Raw genomic sequence first — 24,119 nt, forward strand, 5'->3', positions numbered from 1 at the left:
TATTATTTTTTATATCTCTTACTGTACCCAACAATCAAATACACTAGTGGAAATGAAATAAAATATATAAAGTTTACCCTCCTTCTCTCTAATCTCTCAAAAATAATTTGGCCATAAATTCTATTCTTTACTGTTTTACAGTCTGCTCCTTAAGTCAGATGTTAGGTAAATGTACCCAAACAACAGTTTCATACTGCCTTTGGTACTTAGCAGGAAATAGTGTCCTGACAAGACAGGGTTACGATTCATATGTTATCTAGCAAACGTTTCTCTGACTCACAGTCTAAGGACGAGTTCTGACTAGTCTAATGTCACTGAAATGACAATGATGGGGTTAAAATGCAATCTCTTGCTCCCAAGGAACCACAGATTGGCAACAATATAAATCACATTTTGTAATGAGGTAAAATTTGAAAAAAAGTTACTTAAAAATGTATCAATGGAGTTGTCAGATCAAAGTTGCAATTTCTACAGCTGATTTCGGCAAAGTAAATTAGGGCTATGGAGAAGATAAGGAATTTGAAAAAAAAAAAAAAAGGAATCTGATATAACCACTGAAAATATATGGTTTTACTCTTTCCAAATGGTTGTTGTGACATAGTCTAGCACTAGTCACCTAGTTTCAGAAGTGAAAAATACACCTAAATATACCTATCAGCTATAATTACTAGGTAATATGGCCAAATATTTTAAAAAAGAGATACCATAACTACACACCACAATCAGAGCCATTTTGGTAAAGGAGTTGTTTTCTTATTCCAATTATCTGCCATTTTACAAAACATTTTTGTAGCTCTATGCTACTTTTTAAAATGTCATTTTTCTCAATGCCGGGAAGATTTCATTTTTTAGACTAGAAGTGATTTTTGCAAATCATTCAGAACCAAGGCTAGTAAGTAAAGTTGCTTCCCAGCTCAAAAAAACCCCCAAAACAAAAAAACATCCTATCACCAATAAAACATTTCTAAAAAGTGTCCAATGATTTTAAGATACAGCTTATAATTTAACTTGGAATGGAATTTCAAAATCAGACAGCCGTATAGTCTGAAAAATAACCTGGGAAAAGTATATAGGTTGTGAGGCAGATTCATTTTAAAGGAAGTAAACTAACATTTATTGAATGCCTATTTCACATTAAGAGAAGGTCAAAGAACACATGGCACTGGTGTGTCTGAATTCTTGCTGACAGGTATAATTTGGGCACACTTTGCATGAAATGAGGTACCATTACTTTATAGTTACAGATTAATCATCTTAGGAGGATGTCTTAGGTAACAGGAAGCTCCAATTCAACCTAATAACTGCCACTAAGTCTAATAGACCTGGGGCACTGGGAAACAAGAAAGCCTAAACCTAGATGAAAGCTCCCACCCCAGGACTGCAAAGACCTGCACCGACCTCAATGAGAAAAGCAGCTAAAATATCTTAGGACTAGAATAGTTAACTTCAAAATTATTTCATTATGAAAAAGCAGGAGATTAGGCTTTATACAATCAGCATAATAAGCCAATATAACAAATAGTTTATGGAAAAGAATAAATTTATTTCTAATACAAGTTAGAAATACTTTTTCAAAATATATGTACCCCTGACTGCAAAAAATCACAAAAGAACATATCACATTAATCACATTCATGAGGATTCATTACATATCCACCCACAGAGACAACGCAGGAGGTGAATAGAGATATAGTACCACGGAGTATTGCTGGGTGGGTGAGACTGGCAGGAGCGGGGATGGGTAAGGGGCTGTAGAGTACTGAACAGGCTGTGAAGAGGACTGCAGAGGACGAATAGGCTAAGGAATAACAGGTTGGCAAACAATGTTAATGTCAGAATAAAATGTTAGAAGAATTGCATAAAATGGAAAGTTACACTTTTTTGGCAATAGCTTAAAACTACAAAGTCACCTAAAATACATTATAGGAAACAACAAAAAACAATACTAAGTGAAGAAACTACATAGAAAATTTATGAAAACAGACATTTAAATTTAAAACATAATTAGATAGACAGAGTAACTTAATATCTATGCCGAGTACCCTCTCTATCTGATAAAGCGTGATTAGATAACTCTTTTGGGAACAAAGTGCCTAAATTTTAGCAATTTTTAAAGGAAAATGTATTGGGGGTATCATTAATAACAGCCCAAAGAAATACACACATACATATATAAGCTTATGCACACACAAACAGGTCTCTTTTATGTAAGAAAGATAAACACATTTTTTTTCTAGCTGAAATTTTTTATGAGAGATTAAGGGCACCAACCCTCTGTGTGGTCAAAAATCTATGTAAGTGGACCCTCACAGTTCGAACTCATGTTGTTCAAGGGTCCACTGTAGTTATTTATTTATTTATTTATTTATTTTGCTAACAAAACACTCCTGTATTTCAGGAAAGAAAATTTAAGTTTTATGCTTTCCAAGAGCACTCAAGAAACAGGTGTTTTTAAATAACGAAAAATATTTCAATCATTTCTAAATCTTAGGGAATAGAGCTGGTCATCAATAGGCTAACACTGGCATTTAGCTTTCCAATCTTACATTTTTATAGTTTATTACAAAGGGGTAATATACATATTGGTTTAATGACTATCATAATCCACTTTATAAGTGGCAATCAGGTTAAGGGAAATTAAGTGACCTATATATAGCCATTTAGGCAAGCACTGGAGGAACACAAGAAATTTTGTCTAATGAAAATTTATTTTTGGTTAAAATGTATATATATGAATCTCCTTCTGGACAATATTTCCAGAGTATACTTTAAAAATGCAAAATAGGAGTTCCCGTCGTGGCACAGTGGTTAACGAATCCAACTAGGAACCATAAAGTTAGGGGTTTGGTCCCTGCCCTTGCTCAGTGGGTTAACGATCTGGCATTGCCGTGAGCTGTGGTGTAGGTTGCAGACGCGGCTCGGATCCCGCGTTGCTGTGGCTCTGGCATAGGCCGGCGGCTACAGTTCCGATTAAACCCCTAGCCTGGGGACCTCCATATGCCGCAGAAGCGGCCCAAAGAAATAGCAAAAAGACAAAAAAATAAAAATAAAATAAAATAAAATAAAAATGCAAAATAAACTAACTAAATAAGATTACCTTGAGATAATCTAAGGAGAAATTCTTATGACTAAGACATGAGTTGCCTTTCTACCACAAAATCAACACAATAGTTTCTAAAAATTGAAAGGTTAAGATTAGTTTTGAATTCTATGCAAAAAAATATAGAGTTCAAGTACCAAAAAAGGTAAAAGCTGAAAGATCTATGGAAGAGCCACCAACCTCTTGATTAGAAACAGTGAACATCCTGACGACAGCACATGTCACATTAAATGACGTGCAGTACCTTTAGAACTACCAAGTACAAGCTATTCAATCAATGTGTTATAAGACATAACTGTTTTTCCAGACAACTTGACCTACTGTATAAATGTCAGATGAAACAAAAGCTGTAGTCTGCTGAAGAATAAAAGAGAGAGTAATATGAGCACTAAGGCTATGAATTAATGTCTCCCAGTGTCAGGTGGGAATGACAAAAATGTGGGCTATAACACCGGCTAATCAAAGTGAAATTCTGACACCACTTAGAAAAGAATAAGCCTTAGCACTTCCTTTTTTTTCTACTTAAACTGCAACTGGCTGCAAAACAACATCCACTTAAAGTGACTGGTTTCAAGAATGCACACCTTTGGAATTCATTGCATTATTTGTTTGGTTATTTGAAATTTCATAGATGGATTATCTCATTGTGCAAAAGATAGTTATTAAGTATCATTTGTTCATCAAATTCTCTATTTTTGTATTTGATGATGAATTACCAGAAACACTTCAAGCAATGCCAGGAAAGTCAGCCATGGAGTTTGATGCATACCCCAGATTTCAAATTATGTCTATTAGGACATCATTTCTAAACTAAACTGCCACATCTTTATTTAGGATTGTCTCTTAAAACTAAATCCGACAAAGCTACTTCTGAGAGATAATAACCTGATATATATAACTACAGATAAATTCTTGGGATTTTTTTGAAGCTGCTAAACTATGATTATCTCCACTGAATGAAATCAAATGCAAACCATCTGTATAAGCTTCAGGTGAAACACATAGCACTGCAAAGATGACTACATGAAATTAGAAGGAATCACTTTACGACCAAGTTGAAAGAAATCAAGGCCAGGGAGGGAGTTTTACATAGTCTAACATGTACCTGAGCATATGTAAGCAAACGTGGTTGGGAAGTGAGTATGGGAGTCTTTGAAAATACTTTTAGGCCATTTTCTCTCCATTCACTTGCATGGGCTCAGAAGAGCATCACAAACCTAGAAGCCCTACTTTAGAGAAATTGCTTTGCACAGTATTAGGAGTCTTAACTGTCAGAGCAACAATTATTTTCATTTTAGTTTGAGAATATTTCATAACTTTATTAAACTGCTCATATATTTTTCACCCTTGCAATACAAATAATATAACCTGTGAGCAAAACCAACGAAACTTCTCCAATTCAATTTTATCACTATACTTCTTTCACAAAAAATTACTCTGCATGTTCTCTCCAGTGGAATATTTAGATCATCTTCTAGGGAAAGAGAAGTATAAATAATGGTACAACTGTTTTTGGTATGTTACATAACCTTTAAAGGATAGAATGAAAGTAAGTTTTACACTGGTATAATCAAGTTCAGCAAGCATGAATAATCTATAGGGGAAAAGCCTGAATGTGAAGATACATGTGTAAACTCTATAAACATTTATACAAATTCAAGATGGTATCAAGAGTGCTTTTGAGAATTCTACCTCAATGTTTTTGTCTTTATCTTTCGTAGGGTAGGTGGGATGGAGAGCACCTGGCAGCAATTCAACTCAGTTTCTTGATCTGTTGAATTTTACAACTCATTTTGCTCACGGGGATAATGAACAATCTTAGTTTATTTTGATTCCTGCTGTTGTGAAATAAGGATAAAATACTCACCACGGAGGCTTATGAGATAAAAAGTTCCTTTTTTACCAATACATATTCTGTATTTATTAGCTGAAAAACTCTTGAATTTAACCTCTCTTCCTACAGGTAGTGAGTAAGACATCACTGGTGGATAATATTATAGTTCTAAGAGATACTTACTTAGGCTATTGCAATAACAATTAGTGAATTCAGTCCCAAATATGCAAAGGCAGGTGAAATTAGCATTATGTAATCGTGGTAATGTGCACCTGTGAGAAAATGTGATTAGCTGCTTGTTGTTGAGGTGGTGGGGGTGGCAGAGGTGGCTGTGGAGGTCCAGGCACTTGGGTTCTAACTGGTTGTTGAGTCATAGGAGGATTATACACAACTGGACTCCCATCTGGGTTTATGAACGGCTGACCTGAAAAATTAAAAGAGGAAGAAAAAAAAATGCACTTTTAATGGAGATTGAAAACAGGTCATTCTACAAACAATTTACAACATGTCTTCAATCCTTAGTCACAATTCCAAAAGCCTCAACTTTCTGAAAACCAAAGGTTCTCTTAGCTTCAAAAACAAAGTCTGATCTTACACGAGGCTATTAATAGTCTTTATATTATTAACTTAGAGTAAATATTCAAAATATTTGCTGCAGTGTTTTACTATCAGGGGCTACTCCAGAAACTACTTAAGTTACTTTAAAAGACACAGTATTTTCCAAAAAACCAAATTCTGAAACACATCTTGCTCAAGAGGTTATAGGATTGTAACCCTGTAGTGTTATATATATTTTAGTTTTAATAAAAAAAAATACTTGACTTTGGGACATACTGGAAATTTATTAATTAGCCTGTTAGGTGGTGAGAAATATCTAAGTTAGAGATCACACTGCACATATTTAACTAGTAAGATTAAAACGATGAAAATTAAAATGGCTGGTAACTTCAATCCTTTTTCTTTTTCTTTTTCCAGCTGCACCTGCAGCATAAGGAAGTTCTTGGGATAGGGGTCAAGTGAGAGCTACAGCTGGGGCTATACCACAGCAATAACAGAGAATCCAAGCTGCATCTGTAACCTACACTGCAGGTTGTGGCAACGCCAGATCCTTAACCCACTGAGCAAGGCCAGGGGTAGAACCTGCATTCTGACAGAGACAACATTGGGTCCTTAACTTGCTGAGCCACAAAGGGAACTCTGATAACTTCAAGTTTTAAACTGTGTACTTGAGGACAGCGTCCTTATTTTATAATTTCTAACTTACCTTCTTCCAGACTTCAATGTACATACAAATAGATTCAAAGGTTAGTATTTTTCCTTACTATATGTTGAATTATTTTAAAAAATATACTGGATTACTTAAAAAAATAAAGAAAGGACTATGTGAAATAAAGTGATCACTGACTACGATACCCATATAGGACGGGAAGTTCACAAAACAAGAGAAATTTGACTGAATAATAGTGTCTTAAATTGCCTTCAAAAATCCTTTCTTGGAGTTTCCACTATGGCACAAGAGTGTCTCTGCAGCACCAGGACCCAGGTTTGATCCCCAGACCAGCAGAATGGGTTGGAGGCTCTGGTGTTGCCATAGCTATGGCTTGGATTTGATCCTGGGCCTGGAAACTCCATGTGCTGTGGGACAGCAAAAAAGAAAAGAAAAGAAAAAAAATCCTTTCTTTCATGGTCTATGACCCTCTATTTTTAAAAAATAAACGTGATATATAGTAAAATAATATTAGGGAGAGAAGAACACACTGTTCCATTGCTATCAAGTGGGAAAAGTCCCCCAAAGTCAAATTATTTTCATCAGTTAGTTTCCTGATAACTTAGGTGATGCTTAGAGATAATTAAAAGCAAGTCATTCTGGGTTTATGTTGACTGTTAAAAAAAAATGGCAGAGAAAACTTGAGTAAAAGCCTTTAGCTTGGAGTTTCCATCGTGGCTCAGTGGAAACAAATCTAACTGGCTGGCATCCATGAGGATGCCGGTTCAGTCCCTGGCCTTGCTCAGTGGGTTAAGGATCCGATGTTGCTGTGAGCTGTGGTGTAGGTTGCAGACACATCTTGGATCCTACGTTGCTGTAGCTATAGTATAGGCTGGCAGCTACAGCTCCGATTTGACCCCTAGCCTGGGAACTTCCATATACCTCGGGTGTGGCCCTAAAAAAAAACAAAAAACAAAAAAAGCATTTTGCCTAAGGATTGTCTGAATAAAACTGGATGTGTTGTAACATTGTTCTCAAAAAGCAGAGATTACTTTAGGACTAATTTAACATTAGGTATACAGATCGATAGGTTTCTCACTTTATTATTTCCTACTCAATTGAATCTTTCATGCTACCAAACACAAATGAATATGTCTTGAATGAAAAATAACATAAAATAGTAAATTATTACATCATCTTGTATCCTGCTCCAGGAAAAAAGGAAATTTAGTAATGTAAATCGACCTGAAGGATTAGAAGATAACTATTACAAAGCAAAAACTGAGTCTCTGAAAAGCCACTTATTTATGCTAATTCAATTCTTTTTTCTTTTCTTTTTTTTTTTTTTTGCTTTTTAGGGCTGCACGGACAGCATATGGAGGTCCCAGGCTAGGGGTGGAATGGGAGCTACAGCCACTGGCCTATGCCACAGCAACGCAGGATCTGAGCCGTGTCTGCAACCTATACCACAGCTCATGGCAATGCTGGATCCTAACCCACTGAGCAAGGCCTGAGATCGAACCTGCATCCTCATAGATGCTAGTCAGATTCATTAATCACTGAGCCACGACAGGAACTCTTCAATTCTTCTAACAGAAACAAAAGTTCAAATACTTTATCTTTGAAAAAGAGATGCAAATGAAATGTGAAGGTAATGAGTTCCAAGCCATGGTTTTTCCTACAACAAAAGGAAAGTTTCAGGAATACTGAGACCCCTCCCTAACACTCTTGCCTATCTACCTTGCCCAACTACTTACTACCATGTGTGACCACATCAGCTAAATCTGTGAATCTTAAAAGGAAGGATACCAAACAATTTAAGGCTGTTTTCTTTATCTTAGCATATGGCTGGGCTATGTTATTTAGATTTGAGACCAAGACTTCATGGGATTTTTATTTTTACTTGTTTTTGTGGCCGCATTTGTAGCATATGGAAGTTAGGGGTTGAATCAGAGCTGCAGCTGCTGGCCTACACTACAGCCAAGGCAATACTGAATCCTTAACCCACTGAATAAGGCCAGGGATCAAATCTGCATCCTGAGGACACTATGTTGAGCTCTTAACCAGCTGAGCCACAAAGGGAATTCTGACTTCTCGTGATTTTTTTTTTTTTTTTTCTTGTGTAGCTCAGCCCCCTTTCCACATAAGAAATACAATTTCAGGAGGTGAAGGTAACTGTCCTTTGCTCCTTAATGTGATTTTTAGTGCACATGTCGCCTTTTGGGAAGGAATTTGTTCTTTTTTTTTTTTTTTGTCTTTTTGCCATTTCTTGGGCTGCTCCCTCGGCATATGGAGGTTCCCAGGCTAGGGGTCCAATCGGAGCTATAGCCACCGGCCTTCGCCAGAGCCACAGCAACGCGGGATCTGAGCCACATCTGCAACCTACACCACAGCTCACGGCAACGCCGGATCGTTAACCCCCTGAGCAATGGCAGGGACCGAACCCGCAACCCCATGGTTCCTAGTCGGATTCGTTAACCACTGTGCCACGACAGGAACTCCTGACTTCTCGTGATTTTTTAAAAAATTTTATTTTCTCAGTATAAGTCATTTTTGCCAATATACCTAATGAAATGCATTCTGACTACAGTTTCTAATTTCTCTGAGATTTGGTTTCCCTTTATATAACTAGATTTCACCTACCTAACAGGGTTGTTATAAATAATGTATTTAAAGCACCTAACACAGTACATGACACATAGTAAATGCTCAATAAAAACAAATTGCTTTTTTTTTTTCGGCTGTGCCTGTGGCATATGAAAGTCTCCAGGCCAGGGACTGAATCTGAGCTGCAGCTGTGACCTACACCACAGCCGCAGCAATGCTGGATCCTTAATCTACTGTGCCATAGCAGAAACTCCCAAACTGCTATCTAACTGAAAAGTATGTGTTGACAAACTAATTTATAATGACTACCTAATTTCTTTCACTTAATAATAACATTATATTATTCTTTAGCTTTTCCTCAGGAGGAAACAATAAACATATAGAGAAAGACAATTACTTATAAGTTTTTTCCACTGCATTATATAATAAGAGCTGTTAACATTCCTCTTCTAAGTGAAATGCAAACTATTTTCCCCAGGATAAAATTTTTATCAACTAAATCTCTTTGAAAGGTGGTTGTCCCATTTCTAGGAAGTAAACTCCTTTTTGACCTAAAAGATGATGTCATGTATATCATAAGGAGAAACACACTTTCTGATATAAAAAATGCTCTAGCATAAACTTTTTTATTAAAGTTCTAGGGAAAATGCTAATCACTCAAAAATAAAAAGCTGACAATGCTTATACATATAATACATTTAATATGTATTCTTTAATTTTCAGTTAACTCTAGATAGGTCAACTGAAATAAATACTCTTTTCTGAATACCAACCTGTTTGTGGGTTGATCAGAATACTGCCAGGTGGTATGCCTGCCGCTTCCAAGGGAAGCAAAAAGAAGCTAGTGCTAGGAGATGCGACTTGCCCATTTAGGCCACCATCAAAGGAAAGAGAACTATGAGTGCTGACAGTTGGGTAGACGACAGGTGCGCCATGAGAAGACTGGCTGAAAGCTGTACCTGGAAGAGGCTGCTGGATGTGAGAGAGAGAGCCCGTAGATGACCCTACACTACCAGAAGACTCAGAACCTAGGGGAGGAGTAATGAAAAACAGGGATTTAAAAAACCTCATATAAAAATGCAGCTTTTACACACATAACAATAAAATACATATTGCATAACATGCAGTTACCACATAAAGGCAGGAGCTATTTTTGATTTACTGTACAATTTTGCTCCACCTCCCCATCAAGAACAAGTTTAATACAGCGAAACCGATCACATAAGTTATCAGAGAAGTCACAGACAAAGCATGCAATTTAAGCATGTCTCCAGTAACATCAGCCACAGACAGCCACAAAATAACACATTACCCATGATCTCAAAATGACAAAGTTATGCATATTTTTACCTTTCAGATTAACACCTAGGAATATACAGATTATAATTTCCCCGAGGACAAAGAATTTATTAGCATAGCCAAATGCCCAAAACCTCTTATGTCAGAAACCCCTTATCTAAGAACACAGAAAGATTAAGAGTAGGGTAAGGAATAACAAAAACGATTAGTTCTCTATTAAGAGAAACAATCATCAAGTTTCATTGTAGACTTTCATTTTTAGCTCATAATCAGCATCTTCCTACAATAAAGTCAACTTTCAACTTTTTATCATACCAAAAGACAAAGGCAATAAAAATATTCCAAGTACTTAAATTAGCAGCAGCTTAAAATTTCTTACCGTACTTAATAAACAAATTTGATAATTTACTTTTACTTGTATTCAGGCTTTCAATCTACTTAATTTTCTATTATATAGAGACTGAAGAGGCCACTGACTTTCAGTAAAAAGGCTAAAGGCAGACAATGAGACAATGAAAGAAAGGCAAAGATTCTGATGATGTAAATAGTTAATTAGGTTTTGAATAACAGAATTGACTCTGGGATAGAGAAATAAATTTTTTTTTTGGGGGGGGGCGCTATGCCTGTAGCATGCAAAACTTCCCGAGCCAAGGATTGAACCCAGGCCACAGCAGCAACGAGAGCCACAGCGGTGACAAGGCCATATTCTTAACCCACTGAACCACTAGAGAACTCTCACTTTGGGATGGCGAATTCATTTTTAATGAATGAAATAAACAAATATGATACACTATACTGATTTCTTCTGAAGGATAACTTCTATTTTAAGTTTTGCCAAAATGCTTATTTACAAGAACTATATGAAAAATAACCTTCCCTAACAAAAGAATTTAATATTATTTCTTTACCTCTCCGAAGATAACATAGGTTATAAATAGAATGCGTTCTTTTATTTATTAATTTATTTGGCTGTGCCCACAGCACATGGAAGTTCCTAGGCCAGGGACTGAACCTATGTCACAACAGCAATCCAGGCCACAACAGAGATAATGTCAGATCGTGAACCTGCTGAGCCACCAGGGAACTCCTAATATATGTTCTTAAAATGTATGAATTTGGCTGTGTGTCTAAATGATTTTCTCAAGAGTAGATTTTTTTTTCCTGTTATGAGGACTAAGTGGCCATTGATCAAATAAATGCATATTAGTTTGTATGCATATTTCTTATATTTATAGAATTTATTTATCTTTAGAAATATTCTATCATATATACTAACACATCTTAAATACCCACATTACAACTTAAAAAGGTGACAACTACAATCCACAAAACTTAACAGTTGCATTGAATTATAGTTAACAGATTAAAAAGTCACCTTCAAATTCATACCTGCCTCTTCAATTGTTATCTGTATAAAGCTCTATGTCTAGGTTTTACCCAAAAAAGTATGGAGAGAAAGAATGAGAGGGGCCATATTTGGGGGGATAAAAAATAAAGACCCATGAGGATCCTAAAAGATTCATGAACTTCTTTAGTAATAACCACTTCTATAGAAACCACTTAGTGAAAGCGAAAAGAAAATGATATGTCTAAATGTTATATAATCTAAAAGCAAAGTTAGGAGAATAAGAATGTTATTGAAATTTCTACTCTTACATTTCATAATAGTTACATTATTTTTCTTTAGTCCTTAAATTCCTCAAAAACTTCTCAGCAACTTTTTTAACTTTTTGAGTGGCACATGAAGAATTTTATCATGCAAATGAAATCAATAATTCATAGTATTAGCTGAAAACACAATCAGTGTTAACTAATTCTAGGTGAGAAACCATCCTTCCAAATAAGAATTTCTAGCCATTTCTGGGCACTTAAACAAGAGGCGACACTTCATCTAACCAATGTGATTTAAGTTTATGTCATAATAGAGAATTCTTTTGAGGGCCAGACCTGTGGCATATGGAAGTTTCCAGGCTCAGGGTTGAATGAGAGCTGCAGCTGCCAGTCTACACCACAGCAGAGCAACACCAGATCTAAGCCACGGCTGTGACCTACACCAGAGCTCATGGCAACCCCAGATCCTTAATCCACTGAGCAAGGCCAGGGATTGAACCCATGTCCTCATGGATACTAGTTGGGTTCATTACTGCTGAGCCACAACAGTAACTACAAGAAATCTTATTTTAACTGGTGTTTGTAAATCTTTCTTGCTCAGAGAATAAATCTAAATGTTAATGAACGTGTTACCACTTAAGTACTTTAGAGATGCTCAATGTACTTCTGATAGGAATTCTAAATTTTAGGGTAATTACAGCAATCATATGATAAATAAAGAGCTAAGACAACATTAGGGAAACTAATGTTTTGACTGTACAGTCTAGAAAGATATTTATACCTGTTTTCGAAAGCCTGCCTATGCTTTTGCTGCTTCCAGAACTATCACCTCTTGTCAGAACTGAAATTCCACTGAAGCTGCTGGCTTTGGTTACAGCAGGCTTGAAGTTTCGGAGAGAGCTGTCTGAATCTGTGCTGCTCCAGGGTCTGGGTTCAGAGTACTTCAGATCATTCTCAGTGCTGCTTTGATGACTATTTGTGGATCTCCCTGAAGCATCTTTATTAACTCTGAAATTTAGAAATAAATTGAAAAGCTAATAGAGACAAGAATGGAAATAATAAGGAAAAAGATGCTTTGTATTTCCAATACTATGTACTGCATGAAAACATGCTTCCAATACCTAAATATCTGACGTCTCTGCTGGGTGCTACTAGCATCCTCGTCTTGGATTCTGTTGGCATTTTAATAAAACATTTTAATTTTTAGTAGCATCAGTCAGACACTTACCAAAACAAATGTTAAAAAGTCCCTCACCTTTTGTCAATAATATAATTCTCTTGGGAACACAGGGACTAGAAAGAAAGAACAGATATAAAAATTTGAGCATTTGTCAAATAATGCTATCTATAAACCAATGATGACAACAAAAATCACATTTAGTAATATTTTAAAAGTAGCATCCCCTACGATATCAAACATGGTGATAAGGAACACAAATAACTGATAATGAAAATCTTTTCTGGATTGGAGACACTATGCTTATTTTTAACAGACATTTTGAAGCCATTCATTTTTGTTGTACATATCCACTTAAAAATTAAAATATTCTCTCCAACAAGTGAATCTATTTTCATTATTACATATTCAAGGTATACACCAGTTTATAGATTCCAGCTCATTCATTCAACAATTATTGTGATCACCTGTGCTCTGGTAGTAGCTAGAGCAGTGAATAAGCAGCTATACCTCAATGTAGCTTACAGTCAAACTCTGTTCCTATTGACTGAACTCAGGCAACCATCGCCTTTGCTTATACTATTACATTTCTTTTTTTTTTTTTGTCTTTTTTCTAGGGCCACACCCGTGGCATACAGAGGTTCCCAGGCTAGGGGTCTAATTGGAGCTATAGCTTCTGGCCTACGCCAGAGCCACAGCAAGGTGGGATCCAAGCCGCGTCTTCGACCTACACCACAGTTCACAGCAATGCCGGATCCTTAACCCACTGATCGAGGCCAGGGATCGAACTTCCAACCTCGTGGTTCCTAGTCAGATTCATTAACCACTGAGCCATGACGGGAACTCCTTATTACATTTCTAACTAGTTTTCCAGCTACTAGTGTGGCTCCTTTCATCCAATTTAAACAGGAGAAGCCAGAGCAATCTCTTTAAAGTATCAACCTGATCATGCTTCTTCTCTCTTTTTTGTCATTTTGCCTTTTCTAGGGCTGCACCCACGGCACATGGAGGTTCCCAGGCCAGGGGTCGAATTGGAGCTGCAGCTGCCGGCCTATGCCACAGCCACAGCTACAGCCACGCCGGATCCAAGCCGTGTCTACAACCCACACCACAACCCACGATAATGCTGGTTCCTCAACCCACTAAGCAAGGCCAGGGATCGAACCCGAAACTCCACAGTTCGTAGTTGGGTTTGTTAACCACTGAGCCATGACAGGAACTCCATGCTTCTTTTTCTTTAACAGCTCCCTGATGTTCTAACTACTTATCTTTTGTAAGTAAAGATTCATCAGAACACAGTCATACCTATTCGTTTACGTGTTATCTATGGGGCCTTCATATTAAAAAAGCAGGTCCGAGTTGTTGCAATAAAGGCCATATAGCTTGAAAAGCCTAAAATACTAATTACGTGGTCCGTTAAAGAAAAAGTTTGCTGACACCTGCTCTAGCTAAAGGCCAACCACCTTAACTAGCTTTCAAGAGCAAGTCATGTGCTTCTTGCTCACTTCTCCAATGGAAACATCCCTCGCCTAGGCTATAATCCAGCTACTCTGAAGCTTTCAATTCCTCTTGTTTCAAGTTTCCCTTTATCTTTGGGCTCCTGCAGATGCTAACCCTGGACATAGAACATTTCACTCCTTTAGGTTTCCTCTTGGAAGCAAACTCTCCCTCTCACTCCAATTCTGGTTTGTGGTGCTTCTCTGCTGTGCTATTTTACCTTCATTTTCTATAGAAATCACACTCCATACTGTCATCTGAATACTCATCAAGGGTAAAGACCTCAGTTATCTTAAAAACTAGAGAGAGAGTTATATCCAGGTTAGGCTCTGAGTTCAGAAGACATGGGATGAAATCCCAGCTCTGTCATTTTCTAGCTGGAAGATCTTTTGTCTATTTTATTTAGTTAGCCTCCTGAAGCCCCAATTTCTTTATCTGTAAAATAAAAACAGTGATAGTATCTACCACATGTAGGGTTGCTTGGGAGATAAATTATTGTAAATATCCATAGATATATTCTCCAGTGCCCAGCAAAGCACTTACTACAGGTGCTCAATAAGATTTGTTGACTATTATAAACTGTTAACTGACAGTCTAGAATTTAATGTTATTATACTCTTTTTAAAAATACTGAGGAAATTTCTACCTCTGGCAGTATTAACACAAATTACATATATCCTTACCTCCTTGAATAGTACCCAGTACTGCACAGAGCAGGTATTATTAAACCAAACTGATTCTCTTCTCGAATATATACATAAAATAATTGCCATTTAAAAGAAGTTTTTCATATCATCACTTATAAGATGAAAAACAAATATTAATGTAAAAAGCAGATTAGCTTTATTTTATTTTATTATTATTATTTGTCTCTTGTGGGCTGCACCTGCAGCATATAGAGGTTCCCAGGCTAGGGGTCTAATTGGAGATACAGCTGCTGGCCTATGCCACAGCCACAGCCATGCAGGATCCAAGCTGTAGCTGTAAGATACACCACATATCACAGCAATGCCAGATCCTGAGCAAGGCCAGGGATGGAACCCATGTCCTCATGGTTACTAGTTGGGTTTGTTAACCACTAAGCCATGACGGGAACTCCCAATTAACTTTATTTTAAAAGAAAGAAGTTATTTATCAAGAAAAGTCCACTAACAAGAAGGATTTAGAGAACATGATTTTATAAACAGTGACTAATGTTCTAAAAATCTCAACTCTGAAAGAAAAAGAAATTACATAAACTATATACTCAGTCCATGTACTACTCCTTAGTCTGTCTGCTTCCAATTTTGAAGTTTATCTAACTTTTAATATGCAGTATTTTATAAGCTACTGAAAATTAACATGAACAAAACAGACCGCAATATTTCTAAAAGGTGACTTTATATGTAACAGATGTGGTTAAAAGTAAATGTGATCAATAAAATAATATATATATGAATATGTATATGTATATAAATACATGAAGACCCAAATAGACGTCAATACATACATCTTGGGAAAATATTCGGTCTCTAGCTCTCTGGTACTCTTCTTCTCTTTCTTCTATAGATTTGCTTCTTCTGTCATCTTTCAAGCGTATTCTCATCTAAAGAAAAGAGAACAATTAATTCTTAGGAAAGTGATATGCTGGTAAAAGTCCAGAACCTATAAAAATGCTCTAATTGTGTTAGGTTACCTGGTTATCATCTTTGTCAAAGCTAGAGTTATCTCTCTTGAGGATATATCGTTTCTGAAAGTCTTCCCCTTTATCATCCTTGATATGTTCATTAAATTTCTGATCAGGTCTAAAAAAAGAAAAACAAAACAAAACAAGGGAACAAAAAAGATAATACACAATATTTACAGAAAAGTTAAATTCAACATTTTAGACAAGTGATAAAAACAGTAAGTTACCACACACTAGTGCCATTAATAGATACTTCTGTTATCTCAGTTACCACTCACAATAATCTTATGAGAGAATATTAACCATCCCATGTCATGACTGAAAGGCTGTATGAAATAAAGTGTGGGCTCTGGAATTCGACTGTGCAGGTTCAAACACTCAGCTTTAACAGTTAGTTGCTTTAGAACTTGCATGTGCTACTGATTAATCTTTCTTTTCTTGTTTCCACATTTGTAAATGGGAATTGTAGTGTACCTATTTCATAAGGTTGATCCGAAAATAAAATGAATGATGAATTGCACTTAAAACAGTGAACAGTAGAAGTTGGTTATTATTATAAATATTACTGATAAAACTGAGGTTCAAATGGCTAAGGCAACTAACTGCCCAAGATTAAAGGGCAAGTATATGACCGAACCACAGTTGTAGCCCTGGTATGTTAAGACTCAAAGCCTGTATATCCTCTTTGCTCTGTCTCCTCTAAATCTAAGAAAAAGTTCTGGAACAAAGAAAAAAAGATATATAGCACCACATCTCATGTTACACACCTACAGTGCCTGGTTTGGCATATATAATCAAATACTCTGTGGTTAAATTTACTAAAACTTAAAAAAAACTACTTCGAAATGTAACCAAGATACCAAGAATTCTTAATTACAGCAGGGAACATCTTTGTTTTAATTAAGTGAACCAGTTTAAAAAGATAAATTCTTTTTCGGAGGTTAATGTTGTGACCTAACATGATGATTATGAAGTCTTAATAACATACTTTATGGCTGATTAGTCTTTCCTCTATAAAAATGTCATAAATTCTACTGAAGTCTCGAGACAAAAGGTTGTTGCCCTTGGAAATTATAATTATATTCGATTTCATTTTCTAAAATATATTCTCAGCCTCAACAAATTATTTCATTCAACACTTGGACTTAATACTATCCTGTTATAAAACTGCAACTGTTCTTTTGAAATATGTGATATATATTATACATATGGTCACATAATATATTATGAATACCCTAAATAAATTTCTAAACCAAATAAACCTGAGTAATGACATTTTCAGCAAACTTGACCAGATAATTAATTATATGTAGTACTCAAGTAACACTTCTGAATTTTTGTTTTAACCTAGTGAATTTTTAGTAAAGTACTGTATCTACCTCCTGTCAAATGATGCAAAAGATTTAAAAATGAGAATTATCTAAGTAAGCTGAAGAAATTTTTCTATTTTAAAATATACTGAGATAAGTGAAACAGAGCAGGTCTCTACGTAAAGCTACATATAGAACTAAAGAGAAAAAAAATTAAAAGAGAAAAAAGCAAGTTCATGACCAAACTCATGAGCAAAAGGCTGCTTTCACTAGGAGTTTGAAAGATTATTTAGTTCTGCCAATGGCAGTATATTGTTTGTTACCTGTCACATGACTGCTCTGTTTACTTTTTTCAACTTATTTTTTTGGCTGCACCTGCAGCATGTGGAAGCTCTCAGGCCAGGGATGGAACTGGCCACACAGCAGTGACCCGAGACACAGCAGTGAAAATGCCCATCCCAACCTGTTGAGCCACCAGATAATTCCTTTTATCAACTATTTTTGTAGCTGTCCACAGTCACATTTTCTCATTTAATGAATGTTGTTACTCTAAAGAGAACTATAAGATTTAACCAAGGGCCTGGCAACTTTTCTAAGAGCAGCTGGATATCCATACCAAACAGCATTAGTAGGCATTTCAGCTAACCTTAAGACTGTCTTACCTCTATCTTTTATAGACGCCTGATTTTACTGCCCTGCAATCGCCAACTTCCCGCTCCAATGAGACACCCCAGTGGACACCGGGTTGTTGACATCCACAACACCACTGGTTCAAGGCTGGAGCGGGTAATCTGCCTATGAGGAAAAGGTAAGTTTGTTTTTATTCAATGTGGAGCAGATCTCTAAGGTTTTCTGATTTACAGCCTTCTTCATATTCCAGAAGATATAAAGTAAGAATACAGTGTAACTTCAATGATCCGAAATGTCTAGTTAAAATTATGTTATCGATTCATTCTTCAAGTATATCATACACATCTGTGTTTAGCTAAACTTTTGATTACATGGATAAAGAAAAACCTGGCATCATTTGCACCATTCAAATAACTGAAGTTACACTGTATTGAAAACCTTAGAGAGCCACCAGTCAAAATGTTAGTCAAAATGCCTGCTAATGTACATGTGCTTGGGTATCCAGCAGCTCTGAGTAATGTTGAAAGGTACTGGTTAAATGGAGTATAGTTCTAATTCACCTTCAGTGAATTCACCTTCTAATTCACCTTCATAAGCTCATATCTTATGGTTACTATCCTACTCTAGCCACGATTTAAGAGATGAGGATATTTTAAAAAGACTAAAAGGTAGAGGAAAATGAAATAAGATTAACATTTGTAGGTAAACTTTAATCTCTAAATAAATATAGGATCCTTTTCAAAGACATCTTTTTTAGTAATAGTCATTTATAAATACTAGCTTCAGAAATATTTCTATTTATCTGACAAAATACTATTTGAAATGGAAGAAAGACAACTAAGTTCAAGTAAACAATATGGCAGCTATAAGAGTAAAGGTGATTACAACAGAAGGGATATAGGTCAATTAAATATAACCATACAAACTAAACAGTCCATAATAGAACCCTGAGAAAAGTCTAGCTTCAAGAAAAAAAGAAAAATAATGAGCTGAAAAGCATTACTTAATGGAGGCTGAAGCTGACTGCTGCCCATTTCCACAGAATATGGGCTATCACATATGAAATAAATCTAGAAAATTCTTTTAATATGCACATTCACCACAAAGTGCGATTTCAGCTGAACTTAACTACTTAGTTTAGGATTAGCAACTCTTTATCAACAGGCAAAAGAGGTACTGTGAACATACTATAATTTTAGGTGCCTCTGCATTGCTCCCAAATATCAGTACTGGTTATCTATTTCACCATACTGTAAGTCTATCACTTTTTAAAGCAAGTGACTCCTTTTTTCTCCTCAGTAAATTATAAATAGCCCAGAAGGGTACATTATGAAAAATACCAGATTAACTAATAGTCCCACTTTCCTGAGATTTGTGGGGAAAAGGAGCAGCAAGGTGGAAAAGATAGTAAATTGACAGAAAATTAATTAAATGTAAGGGTGTAAAAATTTGCTTTTTTTTCTTTTACATTTGCCTGAGGTTGGCCATAGCCATGTAAATTACATTAATTTAAACATCCCTAAGAGAAACATCACTGATACTATGACCTCTGAAGGATTTTTTGTTGTTATTTTTTAAAACCAATCCTCATTCATCTGTCTTATTTCTGTCCAGACTTGTAGATTTTGTACCTACTTAGCTAAATGTATTTTTTGGAACCATCACATCAGATTATCATGAAGCTGAATTAGACTGCTAAAACATGTGGAAACCCTGAGATGAGAGGTGCTTTAGAAAGATAAAATATTATCACGCACATGTATATCTTATAAGTACATTTCTTGATACTTACATTCTTGTATTGCTAGTTTTGTTTACTATGACAGACTTCCCACTCTGGTCAACATTGTGGTCTAATCCAAAGTAAGCGGCTACTCTGTGTAACAGCATCCTATGGTAGGACGTCATTGGGGGGAATTTCTTACGTGGAGACCTGCAAGCAAAAGAAAAACTAACTTAGCAAATCTTGAAGAACTGTGACGACAATTTGTTTTTCTGTTAAATGTCAGGACTTACTCATTATTACCAATGAAATCTAAAATTTCTTGTTCCAATTTCAACAGCATCATTCTGTCCCTGAAACAAAATATGAAGACTCTTATATGTAAAACTTAAAACACTGAAATAATCATAAATGTTGAATTTATATGGCTAATTTTTTCCTTAAAACCCGTACACCGAGGAACATCATAAGCTCGATGCTAGGGTATTTACATGCTTTCTAAAAAAAGGTAATGTTTTAAAAAAGTAAAAGATGACTTTTTAAAATTATTATGGAAAACTTCACATAAACACAAGTGTACAGTATTGCCTAACTCCAATAATTATCAACATGCAGCCATTCTTAAAATACATATATTTTGATTTCCTAAGTATTACTACTCAATAAAGACAAAAGGTAGCAGGAAAGCAGAAATCTCTAGTTAGGCTCATGACTTTATTATGATGAACTCAGTAGAAACAGTACTCTAAAGAACATGGAAAGGCAGTAACAACAGGGATATTCCTATGGGAATCCAATGTTAGCATAGAGACAGAAATAGAGCACAGAAGTACGAACTGTATTACTAACTCTAATTCAGAAGGAAGGACATTTCAAATCATTTTGTAAGTTGTTATTACATACTTTTAAGACTTGGGGAGTTTTTTCCATAAAAATTAAAATGAACCAAAGACCTCCAACATGCAAAATTAATAAGGACTCCAGGGAACACCTGCATGTGTTCCTTTTGACTACTAGGATACTATTTAGTGTGCCAGTCTGTAACAAATTAGAGGTACCACTCCCCAAAGGCCTTCCCTGCTCACACACCAAGAACATGGCTCAAGAGAGTATTCCTGTGATCACTGCAAATTTCTCATGCATGTGGGAAAAATAAAACAGAAACAAACCTCACAGAATCTTAAAGCCAGAAGCAGCTTTTAGAGATCATTCAGTTCTATTCTCGAAATTTTATAGATCCAGAAGCTAGGCCAAGAGATTAACGTTTCCCTCCCTAACAAACACTGTAGAGCAGATCTCTCAAGTTCTAAGAGGAAACGGTGCCCCTGTGAAAGTTGCCTGGAAGTCTACACATCAGCCCTAAGTTTGATGCTCTTTCTATATAGCAAAATAAGTCTCAATTAAACTGAGTAACAGTGAGCATACATATTTTTATATTGGTTGAAAAAAGTCAAGAGAAAAACATGCCCATCCGGTGATTTCAAAACCAAAGCTGGAAACAGGGTTAGAGTTTTACACAAATTCTAGCAACATTCAAATTTGCTCCCAAATGTGCTTCTCCTGTAGTATTCTCCATCTCGGCATGTGGCACCATCTTTCACTCACTTGCCAAGTTCCTTGCTTTCACAGCTTCCTTGAACAGGCTGTTGTCTTTGCCTAGAACAACTTATATTTGTTCTTGTTTCTTTCAAACTTTTCTTTAATAGTATTTATCACAATTTTCATTACACAGTTATTCAACCTATAGAGAGAAGCTCAACAAATGTATCTGTATGAAAGAAACTAATTAAACTGTGTCACCCACGTCTTTTAATATTTTTTCCTTAAACTTTTGGGGAAGGAGGGGAAATTCCACCCCCCCAAAGGACTTACTCACTTAACAATCAGACCTTCTCTTCATCTAATTTTTGGGGGGTCAATTTGCCTTGAGATGAGTAATTTTTAGTAACTTCCCTAATATACAAAATCTAATTATTTTAAATTTTACTAGCCATTGATACAAATTCAAGCTATTTTTCCCTTTTCACATGTAGATCTGTAGACTGCAGAGGATTTTCTGTTATTATCCAAACTGCTTACTATTTAAATTAAGTTCCCCTGCTTGGTTAGTAAAATGTGGAACTTGTTAGAAAAATAAAGCCAGTAACTTTCCTTAATTCTCAATATTTATACTTCCTGCCTTTTATCCACTATAGCTTAGTTCAATTTTCCAAATTTTCAGATCTGTTGTCAAGGTTAGATATTCTGGTAATGGCCTTAAGTTAAAATTTAATAATCCTTTATAGAAGCATTACAGATAGTACTCAAACTAACGAATCCACAAATTACTTTTCTTAAGGCATATGAACCTATAAGTAGGCACACTTACTGAACATGTTATTGTATAACCTTTAAAGGGAATCAATACATGCTATCATTAAAGAAGTAGTAAAAAAAAGTATCGTAATCAAATTGACCAATAAACTACCTAAAGTTAAAATGAAGGTGCAAAAATCTTTTAGTTATCAATGTTTTAGTCATTATCCCAGAACTAGCTTTAGATAAAGTGTACACAGCTGGTATACCAGTGGCAAATGAAAAATGAGAAAACAATGCTTTCACCTGATCCCCACCCCAATGTTCCATAGGACCTTGGTCAAATAACTGCAACAGATAAGAAATAAAATGACAAACATTACCTCTAATAATAGCAATTTCAGAAAGTATTTCAAACACAGAATAATTACATAATGTTCCCCAGAGCAGAACAGTTTACTTTTCTGGCCACATGTAAATTCCTGAGCCAGGGATTAAACCCACACCACCACAGTGACAATGTCAGATCCTTAACCCACTGTGCCACAAGGGAACTCCTGGAACAGTTTACTTTTAAAATAACACATTCTCAGGCTCTTTCCATGGGGCTGCTTCCCTCCATTAGTGATATAATAATAAAGTCCATATTGTCCATTCTTTCTTTCTTTTTTTTTTTAAGGGCCGCACATGAGGCATATGGAGGTTCCCAGGCTAGGGGTCTAATCTATACCAGCCTACACCACAGCAATGCCAGATCCTTAACCCACTGAGCGAGGCCAGGGATCGAACCCACAACCTCACGGTTCCTAGTTGGATTCGTTTCCACTTCGCCACAACAGAAACTCCTTGTCCATTATTTCATTAGTACATTATGGAATTTACAAAAAAGGGGTTTTAAAATCAACACAAAGATAGGTGTAAGATCATGTCAGTGAGTGTAATCTGTATCTCAAACAACTTTAGGCTTGTAGGTTCTGACCTAGTAATGATTCATTGTAGTATTTGAAAATATTTCCTGAAACAGGTCAAATAAACTTTTGACATCTAAAGTTAAGTTTCTTTATTGGGTTGACAACAAGATAAACATTTAAGAATCTGAAGAAAAAGTCTGAAATAAAAGGCTAACTAAATTTTAGTGCCTGTCATTAAAAATAAATCTTCTTAACATCTGAAGATCTGTCTGAGCCGTACTCAAACTTGAAAGCTCTAGGGGAAATTGGCCAGGCTTATTCCTAATTTTGTGTCATGTATATCTGGCAATTAATTACATGTTTCATTGAGAGAACACTGAGTCATCAATTAAGCAAATCCTACTTCTCAGAAAATTTAACATTTGCTACAACTTCCTAATCCACACTGACATTAGTAAAAACTTATACATTATGGAGTTCCCATCATGGAGCAATGGAAATGAATCCAACTAGGAACCATAAGGTTGCGGGTTCGATCCCTGGCCTTGCTGAGTAGGTTAAGGATCTGGTGTTGCTGTGAGCTGTGGTGTAGGTTGCAGACGCAGCTCGGATCCCGAGTTGCTGTGGCTGTGGGTAGACCAGCAGCTACAGCTCCGACTGGACCCCTACCCTGGGACCCTGCATATGCCACGGCCCTGAAAAGACAAAAACAAAAAAAGACAAAAACAAAAACAAACAAAAACAAAAAACCCCACAAACTTATACATTAGACATTACATGAATTATTCACCTATATACTTATTCAAACAAAAATGTATACACAGAAGGATTAAAGTTCTGATACATGCTACAACATGGATAAAACTTGAAAATATCATGGTAAGTGAATGAAGCCAGTCGCAAAAGACCACATACATATAACTTCATACATGAGATACCCTACATAGGGAAATTTGTAGAGACAAACTAGATTAGGGTCAGGGCATAAAGAGATGACAGCAAAAGGGTACAGGGTTTCCTTTTGGGGTGATGAAAAAAATTCTACAATGGACTGCAGTGATAAGTTGCATATATCTGTGAATATATTAAAATTCACTAAAGTGTACACTTTAAAAATGCATATGCAGATAACTTAAAACCTTTTTCATTTGGAGAGGGAAACAAAGAACTGCACAAAAGAAAAACATTTTGTCTTTTTTTTTTTTTTTTTTTTTTTTTAAAAGGGTCGCACCCACAGCGTATGAAAGTTCCT

The 24,119-nt window shown here is 35.9% G+C and overlaps 1 protein-coding gene across 43 annotated transcripts in view; it reads right to left on the reverse strand.

The window, feature by feature from the left end:
* R3HDM1 (R3H domain containing 1) overlaps positions 1-24,119 on the reverse strand; it is a 183,398-nt gene that overhangs the window by 55,721 nt on the left and 103,558 nt on the right. For 11 of the 43 annotated variants that reach the window (XM_021075248.1, XM_021075250.1, XM_021075225.1 and 8 more), the window contains 9 exons: positions 19,955-20,014; positions 19,731-19,871; positions 16,008-16,116; positions 15,822-15,917; positions 12,914-12,951; positions 12,780-12,830; positions 12,440-12,666; positions 9,522-9,776; positions 5,207-5,358 (listed from right to left, as the gene is read on the reverse strand). In XM_021075248.1, the coding sequence (XP_020930907.1) occupies positions 5,207-5,358; positions 9,522-9,776; positions 12,440-12,666; positions 12,780-12,830; positions 12,914-12,951; positions 15,822-15,917; positions 16,008-16,116; positions 19,731-19,871; positions 19,955-20,014 (1,129 nt within the window). Of the gene's footprint in view, positions 1-1,696; positions 1,799-5,206; positions 5,359-9,521; positions 9,777-12,439; positions 12,667-12,779; positions 12,831-12,913; positions 12,952-15,821; positions 15,918-16,007; positions 16,117-19,730; positions 19,872-19,954; positions 20,015-24,119 lie in introns of all 43 variants that reach the window. The other 32 variants (XM_021075208.1, XM_021075243.1, XM_021075222.1 and 29 more) reach the window with 12 other exon arrangements.

This window comes from Sus scrofa, chromosome 15 (genome assembly GCF_000003025.6).
Source record: "Sus scrofa isolate TJ Tabasco breed Duroc chromosome 15, Sscrofa11.1, whole genome shotgun sequence".
NCBI lineage: Eukaryota > Metazoa > Chordata > Mammalia > Artiodactyla > Suidae > Sus > Sus scrofa.